At 41.4% G+C, this 15054-nt stretch overlaps 1 protein-coding gene across 3 annotated transcripts in view; it reads left to right on the forward strand.

Annotated features, from left to right (window-relative positions):
• The window catches only part of LOC138259329 (transmembrane protein 87A-like), a 425924-nt gene extending 411665 nt beyond the window's left edge, over positions 1-14259 (forward strand). For all 3 annotated transcript variants that reach the window (XM_069206965.1, XM_069206966.1, XM_069206967.1), the window contains 4 exons: positions 7427-7491; positions 8435-8487; positions 9544-9574; positions 9663-14259. In XM_069206965.1, the coding sequence (XP_069063066.1) occupies positions 7427-7491; positions 8435-8487; positions 9544-9574; positions 9663-9704 (191 nt within the window). In that variant the 3' untranslated portion in view covers positions 9705-14259. The remainder of the gene's footprint in view (positions 1-7426; positions 7492-8434; positions 8488-9543; positions 9575-9662) is intronic.
• The last annotated feature ends 795 nt before the right edge of the window (positions 14260-15054 follow it).

The following is a 15054-nucleotide window of genomic DNA, read 5'->3' on the forward strand; positions in this document are numbered from 1 at the left end:
TTGCCTTTGCCGAGGCTTGCTGGTGGAAATCCTGCACCGACACCTGTCTGCAATCTTCCTCCCAGCATGTGACATCTTCTGCATCCATCAGGAACTCTTCTCCGGCTCCAGGGCTGCAGTGCTGACCTGTTCTTCAGTATTGTCAACCAACTCCTGCATCCACAGCTGGGTGGGTAGTACCTCCTGCTCCTCCTGGACTCCACTGTGACTCTTGGACTTTGTCTCGGTCTCCTCTCTCCACAGGTCTTCTTTCTTCCGGAATCCACTGCTGGTTTTCTTGCAGTCTTCTATACGTGTCTTCCTTTTCTTCTTTTCCTCCTTTTGGGTGGTTTGGGGAAAATCCAGTGTTTTACTCCTGTATTCCTGGTCGCTGGGGGGTACTGTGTTACTTACCTTTGTGATTCTCTAGTACTACCAGCTCCCCTCTACACATTTCACTTACCTAGGTGGGGGTACCTTGTTCGCGTTCCATTTTTTAAGTATATGGTTTGTGCTCCCCCTAGGGTCACTATTGTTTATTACTATTTGCACTGTTTTCTAACCTTTTCTATGCCTATTCCTGATTGCTAGTGTATGTATTTAGTGTATTACTTACCTCCTAAGGGTGGGTCACCTGTCTAGTATTTTGTGGTGATTTGTGCCAAAAACAAAGTACTCTTATTTTTGTACAACTGAGTGTTTTCTTTCATGTGTGTAAGTGCTGTGTGACTACAGCGGTATTGCATGAGCTTTGCATGTCTCCTAGATAAGCCGTGGCTGCTCATCCACAGCTACCTCTAGAGAGCCTGGCTTCTAGGCACTGCCTACACTTTACTAAGAGGGGATACCTGGACCTGGTATAAGGTATAAGTACCATAGGTACCCACCACACACCAGGCCAGCTTCCTACACACATCATGCGGACAACATCTTTGAAGACCCTGTCTGTGCTAGAATAATTACACCTAGGGTCGATTTAAAAACAATTTAAGGCAACTCCATCTGATCCTGCTTATATTAGAGGTCATATTCCACCAGACTCCTTGGTGGTATCAAATGCTTGTAAGCGAACTAACTTACAAACCTCAGCAGATACACCTCCTCCAGATAAGGAAACCAAATTGATTGATGCATGAGGCAAAAGGTTGGTGGTTCAAGCAGCTAATCACTGGAGAATTGCTAACAACCAAGGACTGTTAGCAAGATGTGATAGAGCATACTGGGATGAAATGAAATACCTCATTAAACATCTCCCAGAGGAATTTAGGAAAAAGGGACAAAATCCTGTGCAGCCGGCAAGTTAATTTCAAATAATTCTATCAGATGTGCTCTTGATGCAGCAGATACTGCTGCTAGGGGTATAAACACTGGCGTATTACTACACAGACATGCCTGGTTGCATTAATCAGGTTTTAAATCTGAGGTACAGCAAGCACTACTAAATGCCCTTTTTGATCAGCAACACCTTTTTGGCCCTGAAGTAGACCAAATACTAGAGAAAATGAAAAAGGACACTGAGGTAGCCAAAGTTATGGAGGCACTTCAAACACCCACTCATCCTTTCGCAGGCCTGCATTCAAGCAGGGCAATAAACAGCATCAAATTCCTCTACCTCTTTTAGGCAACATCATTCAACATCCTCTTCTAGAGGATTTTATGGATGCACATATAGGGGAAACAATTCAAAAGGCTGAGGAAAGGGTGTCTCCACTGGTGCCCACCCCTTCCACATCAAAGCAGTGACTCCCTTCTCATTCCCCCAATCATTCATCACCAGCCAGGGGAACCTAAAAATGTTCCCGAATTGGCACAAAATAACAACAAATCAGTGGATGTTGGATAATATCCAACATGAGTATTGCCTGGAGCTCAATAACACACCTTCACCCATACCACCCTGCAAGCACAAACTCTCTATAGGTCACCTGCAATTGTTAAATCAGGAAGTGCAGGCTCTCCTTCAGAAAGAAGCAATAGAACTAGTTCCTATTCATCAGAAAGGGGCAAGAGTGTATTCACTATACTTCCTTATTCCCAAAAAGGACAGTTCACTGCGACCGATTCTAGATCTCAGACCATTAAATCACTACATCCTATCAGAGCACCTTCATATGGTGACTCTCCAAGATGTAATACCGCTATTGCAGCAAGGAGACTTCATGTCTGCACTAGACCTAAAGTATGCATATTTCCACATCCCAATACATCCAGCACATAGCAATGCGTACAGCATACCCAAATAATTCTTAATCTCCTTCACCAGTTAAGAATTAAGTCAACAAAAAATTCCTACCTTCAACCATCTCAGGTATAGTCATATCTATGAGCTGTTCTAAACACTCAGTTAGCCTACCCAAATGCAATCAGGATTCAAAATATAAAAAACAACCCTGCTGCAACAGGTATACCCCAAACAGCAGGTACCAGTAAGGACAGTTCTGAGAATTCTAGGTATGATGGCATCTTGTATTGCAATAGTGCCACATGCAAAGCTACACATGTCCACTTTAGGAGTGTTTGGCAAGTCAAGTGGTCACAATCACAGGGACGACTACAAGATTTAATGTTGGTAGACAGCCACACTCGCTACTCTCTGCAATGGTGGAACACACAAAATCTGACAAGTGTGGCTGTTTCTAGACCCTGTTCCCCAGGCCACTCTCAAGGCAGACGCATCCCTCACCAGTTGGGATGCTCATTATCACAACCTCTAATTACAAGGATTGTGGGACTCCAAACACCAAGCCCTACACATCAATCGCTTGGAACTCTAAGCCATTTATCTAGCACTCAAAGCTTTTCTAGTTCACCTGCAAGGCAAGCTTGTCTTAATCCAGATGGCCAACACAACAGCCATGTTTTATTTGCAGAAACAGGGCGGGCGACACACTTTCTAAAGGTTGTCTTGCTTATCTTTGTCAAATCTGGAATTGGACAATTCGGCATCACATTCACTTGTTAGTTTAACAGCTCCTGGGGACAGACAATGACTTTGTCGACCTGCTCAGCAGGATGTAGCAACAAGTCCACGAATGGGAACTTCACCCCAAGTCCTCCAAACATATTTTCATCGGTGGGGGTTTCCACACATAGACCTGTTCGCAACAGCAGACAACTCAAAATTCCCATTCTTCACCTACAGACTCCCACAATCCAAGGGCAATGCTCTTTGGATGAGCTGGTCAGGGATATTTGCCTACGCTTTTCCACCTCTCCCTCTTCTTCCATTTGTGGTGAGAAGCTTCCCCTATGCCCTGATCTTCTCACTCAGAACCATGGAGAAATCAGGCACCCAAATCCCAAAGAGCTCAATCTTGCAATTTGGCTCCTGAGGTCATACAGTTTGGATACTTAATTTGCCTCCAGAATGCATGATCATTCTTAGGGAAGCACGTAAACCCACAACTAGAGCATGCTATGCTGGTAAATGGAAAAGGTTAGTTTTTTATTATCAAAACAACAGATTGATCCTCTTAATGTAGCTTTTTTTTTATTTTTTATTGTTTGCTATTTACTCCATTTACAAACTTGTGGGTAAGCGTACACTTCAATACGGTTACATCTGGCAGCAGTAGTGGCATATCTGCAAAACGGGCAACATTTAATGTTCAAAATACCTGTAATTTGGGTATTTTTATGGAAGGCCTCAAAAGAGGAATTCCACCTAGGGTGCATCCAGCACCAATATGGAACCTTAACATTGTACTTACTAGACTCATGGACCACCATTTGAGCCTTTGCATAACTGTCCACTCCAAATTTTATCTTGGAAAGTAGCATTTCTGGTACCAATCACTTCACTAAGACGTGTGAGTGAGCTTCAGGCACTAACTTTGGGGGAACCTTTTTTCCAAATACATAAAGATAGGGTAGTCCTCCGTACCAACCAAAATTTCTTCCAAAGGTTGTTTCCACATTCCACCTGAACCAATCAGTTGGATTACCGGGTTTCTTCCCACAACCTGATTCAGTTACAGAAAGAGCTCTACACACCTTAGATGTTAAAAGCGCATGAATGTACTATATTGACAGAATTAAAGTTTTTCGTAAATCTAAACAACTTTTTGTTGCTTTCTCACTTCCACACACAGGGAAAGCTATATCTAAAGCAGGTATCTAATGATGGATAGTTATATGTATGCAAACTTGCTATGCTAAAGCTAAACAAGTTTTACTCACACCTCCTAGAGCACACTCAACTCGTAAAGTAGGTGCATCTGTGGCTTTCTTGGGTAATATACCAATAGATGATTTTTGTAAAGTAGCCACATAGTCAAAGCCACACTTGTTTAATAAACATTATTGTTTGGATGTACTAGTATCACAACAAGCAAAAATTGGACAAGCTGTGCTTCGTACTCTTTTTTCCGACAACTGCAACACCCACGGGCTAGCCACTCCTTTTGGAGAGCACTGTTTTACTGTCTATGCATAGCATGTGTATCTACAGCCACACATGCCATCAAACGGATTATGTTACTTATCCTGTACGCATCTGTTCGTGGTATGTAGTGCTGTTGATTCACATGAGCCCCCCTGCCTCCCCGGACACCCGCGGCTTTTGCAGTATTATCTTACACTTCATATGCATAGACATCTCTTTCTAACACTCTACTCACACTCCATTCCAACCAGACGGCGAGAAAACAATATAATAATGGAGTTGATGCGCATGCCGGAGTATCCCTGAGAGGAGGGATCACTTTACCTTGTGACCCCAACAGCTTTTTCGAATCAAAAACCTTGCGCACATCCAGACCAACACCAGATGGCAGAAGTATGCAGAGCATGTGAATCTACAGCATTACATGCCACAAACAGATGCTTACATGGTAAGTAACAATCCTTATACAGTAACACTTTGATTCTTTGTCATAAGATTTATTTTGTAACAATAGGAAACCTTTCAACCCCACAGATAATGAATTCAAGAATATTGCTGGTTGGCAAGACTGTAGACTCAAGGGTCATATTAAGGGCATATGGGCATATTGTGATTATGCAGAGCTTCATACTCCCTGAGGAGGTGCCATGTCACATTGAGGTTAGGAGGCATGCCACACCATGCAGGAGTCCTTGGTTGGAAGCATGTTGAATTAAAATTGTGGCTTATGTTGGAAGCGTTGTGATGTGTTGCATGAGTGACCAGAGTGGTGCTTACTTTTATCTTGCTGTTGCATCTATAATGTCACTATGTAGTGAAAGATAGGGAAGGCATGGGCTTTGCATTAGGCTGATGTTGTGGGTCTCTGTAGATTCCAGCCAGCAGCGACAGAGGAGTAGTTCACAAAATACGATGTATACATGCAGCAATGATAGAGGCTCTATATAATCTCCCTTAAGTGAGCTGATAGCGACCCACGCGATGGAGGTGCACATGTGCTCTCTGACCTATTGGACAACATTACAACGCATACCTTTACTATGCATGCCTCTACTACAAATATACGTTTACCACGCATGCCTTTACAACAGTATTGTTAGTATTTATAGGGTAATCAAAACCCCTACTTTTCAATTATAAACTCCCCTTTTTTTTGTAACCTTACCACCCTATGCCTTTATCTACCCCTAAAACACACTTACCACCATATACCATTACCCTCCCCTAATCCCTAAAAACGCCATTATCACTCTATGCCCTCGACCACCTCTAAACTCTGAAAACACCCTTACCACCCTGTGCCCTTGTCCACCTCTAAACCCTAGAAACACCCTTACCCGCCCAGTGGGAAAACAAAACTTTTTGTCTGCCCACAGCTGCAGTCAGTGAAAATAGTGACAATTCCACCCGTCCCGCTGGAGCAAAGTAAAAACTACTCCTGTGGGTTGACGGGGCAGTGCCGGCTCTGCTGCACCCGCGATGAGTGCGATCAGGGAAGCCAGTGGGGGTGCTGGACCTTGTGTCTGAACCCTCCTCAAAGCCTCCAGCAAGGGACCTGTTATGGCTCACCCTGTGAAGATGACAATAACAGCTCCTGCCGGAGTAAAGGTCCCAGGAGTTCGCCCAGCACCCCTAAAAAGAAAATAATAGTCTGGGGTGCCCAGGGCGGGTACTGGAGTACCCCATGAATAAAAAAAAAATAAAAAAAGCCACCCCCTGCATGGCCCTATAAGGTCGCTTGCAGGAAGCCCACGGGGGCCTTGTGGCTCCCCCTCCACCCCTTTGGGCCGGGGCATCCAGAAAAATTTAAATAAATAGCAAATAAGTAAATAATAAATGAGCGGCCATATCCACTGATTTATTCACTGCTCTTCAAGGAGCGCCCCATTATGCCCAGCAAGAGCAAGTGACATTTTTGTTTTTGGTGATGTCCGGAGAATGGGCAAAGACACCATCCACTTTTTTTTTTTTTTTTTTTTTTAAAGTTGTAGGGGTCTGAAGGGAGTTCTTCAGCCCTGCAGCAACACTAGAAGAAACAGTAAGTCTCCTGTGTCATTGAAACCATGACCCCAGGAGTAATTACTATATATTTTTTACAAGCATTTCCTAGGCTGGAGCTTTTGATTTACAGCAGGGAAGGCAGTTCCACTTAGGGACTGGTGTATGATTCGATGGTATGTGGCTTGAAGATGTATAATGTAAAATAAAAGACCCTTTGTGGTGGTTTTTAATGATTGAAGTTTTTGGGGCGAAAAATGTTAAAAGGTAGACTTGCAGACATGTTTATTTATTTTCTTAATGAATTAACAATACTTATCTGACTATTTATATACTCATTTTTCAACTCAATATGTAATAATAAAAAACTATGTAAAAAGTCACATACGTAGTTTAAAAAAAGTTATTAAATATTTTAAGTAATATTAATAAACATTGCATAGTGTGTATTCTTGAAATATACATTTGATTACAATTATCAGTAATTTTTGGAGAACGATGATAGGTCAACTTCATATATAGAGGTTGGTTTGGCTTTATGTAAAAAATGTTTTAAAAAACTAGAAATTCACTGAAAAAAACAATGGTTAAAGTAACGTTTTAGGTCGGTGAGAATTTCAGTGACAACGTTACATTTAAAGTGTACAAAACCACTGAAATTCACCTGTTCTAGTTAGCGCTGGTAACTCTAACTTGTGCCCTAAGATGACCGTAACTTGTGTGCTCGCCACTGAAATGCTCAACTAACTAGAACTGTGCTTTAACCTTAGCTTATTTTTCAGTGAAAAAAATATAGATATACACAGACACACACACACACACATATATATATATACATTCATTCATGTACTTACCTTCTATATACTTACCATTTTGTTGTAAAGACGTTTGCTAAAAGCATGCATGGTAAAGGGTATGTTGTAAAGGCACTGCATTGTCATGCCTGTGTTGTAAAGACTGCCTTCCCTATGACCTCATGTCACAGTGATTGCGTATTTTTATAGGTGGCTCAGTTATGGTAATGTTGGAGTAGACACAAGCAAGTAACTTTTCTTTCTTTCACAGCTGAGGGGATGAAGATGAGGGGTTCGAAGAATGAGCCCAATGGGATCCTGAAAGCCAGAAGTGTGGTAAGTGTCTTTTAAGAAAACTTTGAAAACGAAAAATTCGAGGAGTACCTCATGAGGGAAAACACCAATGCACTGCAGCATCAATGTTGGTCTTGATTGGGAAGCTGTCGGGGCTGTTTGTTGCCATGGTTAAGCTCAGAATAGTGATGAATAGTATCACGCTTGTGAGGTGGGGAAACCCACTATATATGTATGCATTTATACAGCGCAAACCTAGCTGTGATGCAGTGGAGTGCTGTACATTCCATGAGGGTTTTGGAGACAGTCGTAGATAGTGTACATGATTTGGGGTTACATAAATACATACACATCTAGACCCTGAGAGATCAAGTGATTTGCCCAGAATCGCACAATGTTGGGTGTGGTGGTGGGGCGAGGTTTCAAACCTGGGTCCCCAGGTCCAAAGGTTGCAACTGGAGCCAGAGACCACATTACTTCCCATAGTGTGCTGCTTTGGAAGCTCTGGCGCAGATTACTGCTGTTTAAAGTACCTGCATCCAAGGAACATGACTGAGTTGATGACCTTTTATCTTTTTTGACTGTCTCCCAGTCTACACCGAATGAAGCAGTCCAGAGATGCTAATTTCTTTGATTTAATGTCAAAGCTGTATAAGGGCTTGCATGATTTATAATGTGAATAGAGTAAAATGTGTATACTACATATTTTGTCTGCACATCAAATGTTATTTTTATTTTCAGCACTTACACTAACAAGTGTGAACATCCAGGCATGTACTTTACATTTGCAGCAAAGGACATAAACATTTATATTCTCATCCTAAGTTGCTAAGAGTGTATAAGCATAGCTCTGTTTTCCAAATACTAGCTAGCGTTGGAAGGGGTTCTTTTCTGTTTTTGTTGTCACTTAACCCTTTGTTTGCATTTGTGACACAGGAGTGTTCAGTCTAACAGCAGATTGTCTTGTTCCCTCATATACGTGCAGGATGAAGATTTGAAGTGGGTGGAGGAAAATATCCCGTCTTCTATGGCAGATGTGTACGTTAAACTTAAAGCTGTATTCATTTTTTGCAAGGATAACAACGGTTCCAAGACCTGAAGTGCTGCTAGTGGACACTACAGGGACATGAAACAGCATTGGTTCACTTGTGCCCAGTGTTGTTGCATGCCAGCCTGGAGCAGATTTGAGAGCGGGTGGCCAAGGCTATTTTAGGAATTGTGCTGCAGTAATGCAGCATCTTTTATAGGGTTGCTGGTAATCTTTGAATGAAAGGTCACCTCCAGTGGTGCCCGGTGATCTGTAGTATTAATGTTTAGGATGCTCCCTTCACCATTACAGAGGTGGCAACTCCACTAATATGACTGCACAATAAACCACACACTCCCCAATAAGAGAGTCCTCCTTGGGATTCTCACACAATAATATTATGCAGTCCATCTGAGTATATAGTATAGGTTGCTTGGAAGTGAACACGCCAATATATACTTTCCCAAGATCAAATTTAATTTACGAACCCCGTTTTTATCACCTTTTTATTCGCCGAATTAAGGCAGGTAAATTGTCCCTTAGTTCCAGCAAATACATTAATACACATGATAATACATTTCTCCAGGATTGTTTTAATGCTGTCAACAAATATTTTTGGTATGCCCATACTTCCTAAAATAGAATACTTCAGATCTCAGCATTCAACAGGAAATAGAGCATCCAGTGCAACTGAGTACATAAAGTAATACTGTTGAGAGACTGAGAATATCTTCTTGTGATCCCTAAGAAATTGATTCCCAAATGACGTCTAGTTCATTACAGCAGCAACAATAAAAGCATTAACATGTTTCGATTATATAATCATTATAGATCAACGTCATGAGAATAAAACATTAATTAAAATTAAAAAAAGAAACTCTTAAGAATATCTCATATGTGTCTAGCAACAGAACTTTTGGTGCCGTTCTCAATACTTAAAAAAAAATGTTGATCTCTTGAAAGTGTCACTAAGATACCTTTTCACAACTATTTGCTGATCTATAGAAACGCTTGACTCCTCACACTCAATGTTCTTTCTGTATTTATGTTTTCTATTTATTTTGCAGGGTCCTACCTCCTCTGCTGGATTCTGATGAGGTATACCATTTAACACAGCACTAATTGCTTTGGAATCGTATTTGTACTAAATGAGTCATACTGACTTCTCCCTTGTCTTTGCATTTAGGAAATAGTGACGACGAAGTTTGAAATGTCAAAAATGGAATGAGGGCGATGATGTTACCTTTGAAGTGTTTTTTGGATCTATGCATCTTACGCAGATGGATTTCAGATGGAAATGAATGCGGGGTGCATGTGTACATATTTGTATATGGCTAAGAAGAATTATTTTATTACCTTGCACTTAATCTGCTTTGCAGCACACCCAATGATGCTGGTGAATCCTACTTGACCGGACCATACGAGGAAGTGGCAAGATTGCCTTTTTGTTTTATAATTTGCTAAGAAACAAAGCCTGGTTCAACATGTTTTTATATGCACATAAGGATTACATTTGAACTGTTACAAATTTACTATTTAACAGTGAACTTTGTATGTGTCACAAAGTATATTTTACAGAGAAGATTTTTGAAGACATATGTGAGACCAAAGTTGGACTAAAGCACGTACACACTTGTGAAGAAATGATTGAGTTGAGAACCCCGGTAGAAAGGAGTGCAGCCCATTACACATGTTAAAAAAAGATTAAGCCAGGCACTCTTGAAGAGACGTATTGAGATAGGCACTATTGATTGGCAGTTGGAATGACTCACTGTCACATTATGTGATTGTGTTGTGTATTCGGGGTGGAAATCTTGCTAGGACATTATTGGAAGTTATGGTATGTGTGGCACTGAGGACCTCTCCCAGTGCGGTATTATAAGAGACCGCATAGACCGATGTCCTGGAGTGTTGTGTGTAGGTGTCATTACAGGAACATATTGGTGAGATGTTAGAAAAAAGTACAGATGTGGTGAGGAGATAACGAATTCATGTCTGCTGTGAGGTGGTAAGATGAGAGGAGCAATGTTAGGAAGTGGTGTTTTAGTGGCGAAGGAAGCTTTTGAGGTGCTTATGTGAGATTACCAATATTACAAAGCAAGGTGATAGTTTGTGAGGCACTGAAAACAAATGTGATATATATGTTTAGGGGGAATGAAGTGCCTTGCAAACGACTATGGTCTGGAAAGTGCGCGGTACAGATGTGTAGCAGCTTATGGTTTAATGCATCACTTTCTTTAACCTCCATGGATAACTAATAGGAATTTTCTCAGTAACAATTGCAGTGGTTTTAAGTGTTCACGTTGCACATTGGGATCTTTAAGGATTGTCGTTTATTTCTTTGGCTACGGTTAATTGGGATATTTTTGGCTTTGTTCCTTGTGGGCTTGGTTGGCATTCCTTCCTGCCCCAACCCATTTATGATTAGAAATACTGTTTAATGTGTTACTTGATGTCCGAGTTCAGGCATGTTGTATTGCTCCAACAAGTATTATTGAACGACACAAGAAAGATTTTGAGTAAAGGTTTGCATGTTTTTACATTGCCACATTATAACAAGTGCACTTGTGGAAATAGATCTTCATGCTGTATGTCCCATCCTGTGCTATGGGGGATCGTGTGATTACCTCAGGAGTCACTGAGATACAACCGGGGAGTGGACTCTGCATAACTTCTGTACACATCTTAAGTTCCATGCAAGACTGCATCCCTTTTGCTGCCACATTATACCATGGGGATCCACATTCCTTCTGCACATACATCATGTGTACTTTTGCCTTGGAAGTCATTGATGGATTTTCAGATTTCCCAATCCCTATAAATGTTCCTGATCAATTAAGACTCTAGGAAGAGGACTTTTTATGTGGTAGGTCACATGCAATGTAACTTTTTTCTCTTCACGGAGAAGCCAAAGACCCACAGAGATCTCAAGTGGGCTGGAACCTTAGTCACTGTGTCCGCCTCTTATGTAGGTAGCTCAGACTTCTTTCTGGCTACATCATTGAGCAGTGCTAGAGGACAGCATGGCAAGCTGGTGATTGTTGGAATTTACCCTAGCACTCTGATAGCCCAGTTTTTCATGTGTCCAACTCAGTCGGCCTAAGCAATTGAGAGGTCAGCCTTTGGCACAGTTCTAACATTAACCACAAAAATGCTCGAGGGACCCCACTAGCATTTCCACAGACTTATGCAAACCTTAATGTGGGCTAACAATAAAGGACAGCTCTTGTGTCTACTTGACGATGCACGCTGGTTGCAATGTGGACATCACGCAATGACGTAAAGTATATATTTTTTTTGTATTAAATTCCATCATGTGAAATTTGCTGTGGTATTTCTTTAGTCTACTGATAATTTGTTGTAAATGATAATGACTTGTCAATAGCACGTGGAAAGTTCCCCGAGACTGCCTAAATCCATTCATGCACAACATGTCTTTTTATGTACATTGTGTGGTTCAGACACCTTGAACCTTTCAAAGTGAGAATGGTTTAGTTAAGTCGGATAAAAAGGCACAAATGAAATAAAAGAACAAATAACGGAGAATATTTCATGGTAAACTGACAGTTCAACAAAAGACTAACTGAAAGAATGAACCAGACTCCAGAACTAAGTGTACACAAGGAAAAGCAGGGTTTACCGAGAACTGTTTGTGTTTTAGCAGCAGTTAACATGGAAAAATAGTATGCTTAGGATCGGGGAGGGAAATTTGCATAGTAGAAAGCCGAGGTCCTCATATCTGCTGTTCTAAAGGACAGATAAACATAATGTTTATTATCATTTTAGATGAAACAGGCTTATTGTAATGACTAATATAAAACAAAATTAGCCCCGTTGAGCCTTGTCTGAGACTGCAGTGGAGTTTGTTTACCATATTCCTATAATGTCCAGACGCTGAATGAATGTTGTATTTTTAAAGCTCACAAGTGCTCAAAAATAAGAATTCCAGTGCAAAGACCAGTAACTAACTAGATGAACTGAAAAAATGTTGTCACTTGAGATAAAAGAGCGTGATTTTAGAAGTTACTAGATTACGGAAGGTTTCAGGTGTAGCAGGGTGACTGTGCATTGTAAGATTTCCCAGAATGTAGTAGCCCCATATGCGAAACAATGATGACTGATGCAGGAACTGTGTAATCTAGGGATAGTGAGAACTGTGTGCCCAGAAAATCTCAGAGCCAGGGCAGCGATGTGCTACGATATCCATTACTCAGTAACTTGCCTCTAGCTTTTCCATATTCACTAGCAGGACTGTTTCTGTGCTGTATTGCTGTGGGAAATCTGAGCACTGTCCAGTAGAGAGTTGTTCCTTGATAGCTAGATAACTGTGTATTTATTTTTTCGTTTAGAGGGTGTAATGAAATTGGTCTGTAGTTAGTTGGAGTACTCGAATCCACTCAAGGTTTCTTTGAAAGCAAAATCGCAAAACCCAGTTTCAAGACTAAGGGAACCGTTGACAGTATGATTGAGTGGTTTAACAGTTATCTGAAAGTATGAGCTATAGCGGTTAGTGCCTTGGAGAAGATGGTGGTTATGGAGAAAGAAGTTGCAGCCATCTGATATAGCAAGTGAGCTATAGAGGTGGGAGCGGTCTTAAAAAAACGAGATCTGTTTTTTTTGTCAATGAAATTTCGTAATTGTACACAGTGGTTAAGGAGCAATCTCACGTCATAAGATAGCACAATAACAAATGGGTGTTGCAGTAGTGGCTGGTACTGGCCTAGAGTTAAAATTTTGTTTGTAGCCTAGGTTTGAGAAGGGGGCCTCAGGTCATAATGAGTGCGTCTTTTGGTGGCACTTTCTTTTGATGTTTACTTGTGAAGAGTTTGGGAAGAATAGGTAAGGCATCCCTGGGAAGCTGGGTCCAGAGAACCATGGGTTCTGGTGCTTAGCACAGACAGGCCGCAAATGCACTTACCTTTGGCTTGCCCAATGCACAGTGGCTTATTTATTGAAGGGCACCACGAGAGGGTGAGCGGCCTTCATAGGGCCAATAGAGCACGTAGCCCTCACTGCATCACAATAGCGTTGTGCAGATAAAACCAGGGAAACAAAATGAAGTACAAAATAAAGTGCAGAACCGGAGCTGTGTAGCTCCTGGGCCTTCAGCCAAGATCCCTTGTCTGAGGCATTACATGGTAATAAAAGTAATGTTAACATAAACGTGAGGAAGTAAAATAAATAAGCGTAATAGAAGGTATATTGAGAAGTCCTATAGTTGAAGCTACGCAACTCCCCGAATAGCCTACGAGGAAAGGGCAGCAGTAAAGCGCCTATGAGATTCAATGCAGTAGTCCAATATCCAGTGAAAGAGGGGAACACCACCTACTACTTACTGGTCTGAGGGCAGAGATGCTTTAGCGTCTTTTTTGAAGGGTGCCTGAGAGGGTGGACAAAGTTTAAGAGAACCACTAGAGCAATGGTTCTTAACCTGTGGTCCGGCGACCTGTGGCAGTCCACAAAGCCTACACAGGGGGACTGCGACTGCTTAGAATATTCAATCATATTAACAGATTAATAAAGTATATATAAAGAAAGAAGCAAGTTGTAAAGATGAACATTCATAAACGTTCTGTAAACATGAAGGAATTTAAAATTGGTGGTTAAAAAAGTTAGTATCCTCAGACTGATTTATCTGAGCAGTGTAAGTTTATCAAATAGATTTTCGTATGGACAGTGACCGGCCTAAATTGAATTTAGAAAAGCTCCAACCTTCTGATTAAAATTGTGATTTTTTTTTTTTTAAAGATTTGTTTGTGAATTAAATAAAATATTTCACCAATTGTGTGTTTATTTGACGAATGCTTGTTTCTGTAATATATATATATATTGTTTCTCAGTTCAAATCATTACAAATGCTTTTGCTCTGTGTTGGGAAAGAAAAGTCCCTCGCATGGTGGCAAACATGCACCCCTGCCTTGAGTGCCTCAGTGGCAATGATGTCCGGATCCCCGGTGCCGATTTTTATTGTGATCCACAAACATGAATCATGCATGTGCACCATGACATAGGCCTATCTCGCTGATTGGCGTCTTGCTGGACTGAGTGGGACTCCTAAAGCCCTACCTTCATTATGTTGAAAGGCAGCTGCTCTTGCCAGGAGTTAAGTAGCACAAGCGCAGTGGTAGCAGTGTACTGTGTAGTGATCAGAAATGAACAGACATTTTTACCTGTGTCAACAAAATAAGGCCTACGGGCTCCCTCATGTAACGTTTCGCCGCTGTGTGCTTAACTCATCCTTGTCCTACATTAACACGTGTGGTTGCATGTGTGTATGTGTGCCTGTGAAAGGTACAATACACTGAAGACTTTGGGTTCCATTTTGGGAGACCCAGGGCTGATTGGAGGAGGGCATAAGGAGGTAGAGGAATCCCTAAGACAGATTTGTACATTGCTGCATTCCTATGAGCTGGGTGGGCACACACAGGAGGAAGGCGAGCCAGGCCCTTAAGTAAGCTTCTCAGGGTATTCTTTGATTCAGGGAGAGGTCACTAGAAAGGGTCTCAGACACATCTTAGGAAGGAGATGGAGCTGATAAAAGAATCAAAAGAGGTAAGGCTAGGGCCCTATGGTAACAT

This window comes from Pleurodeles waltl, chromosome 9, assembly GCF_031143425.1.
Source record: "Pleurodeles waltl isolate 20211129_DDA chromosome 9, aPleWal1.hap1.20221129, whole genome shotgun sequence".
Taxonomy (NCBI): Eukaryota; Metazoa; Chordata; class Amphibia; order Caudata; family Salamandridae; genus Pleurodeles; species Pleurodeles waltl.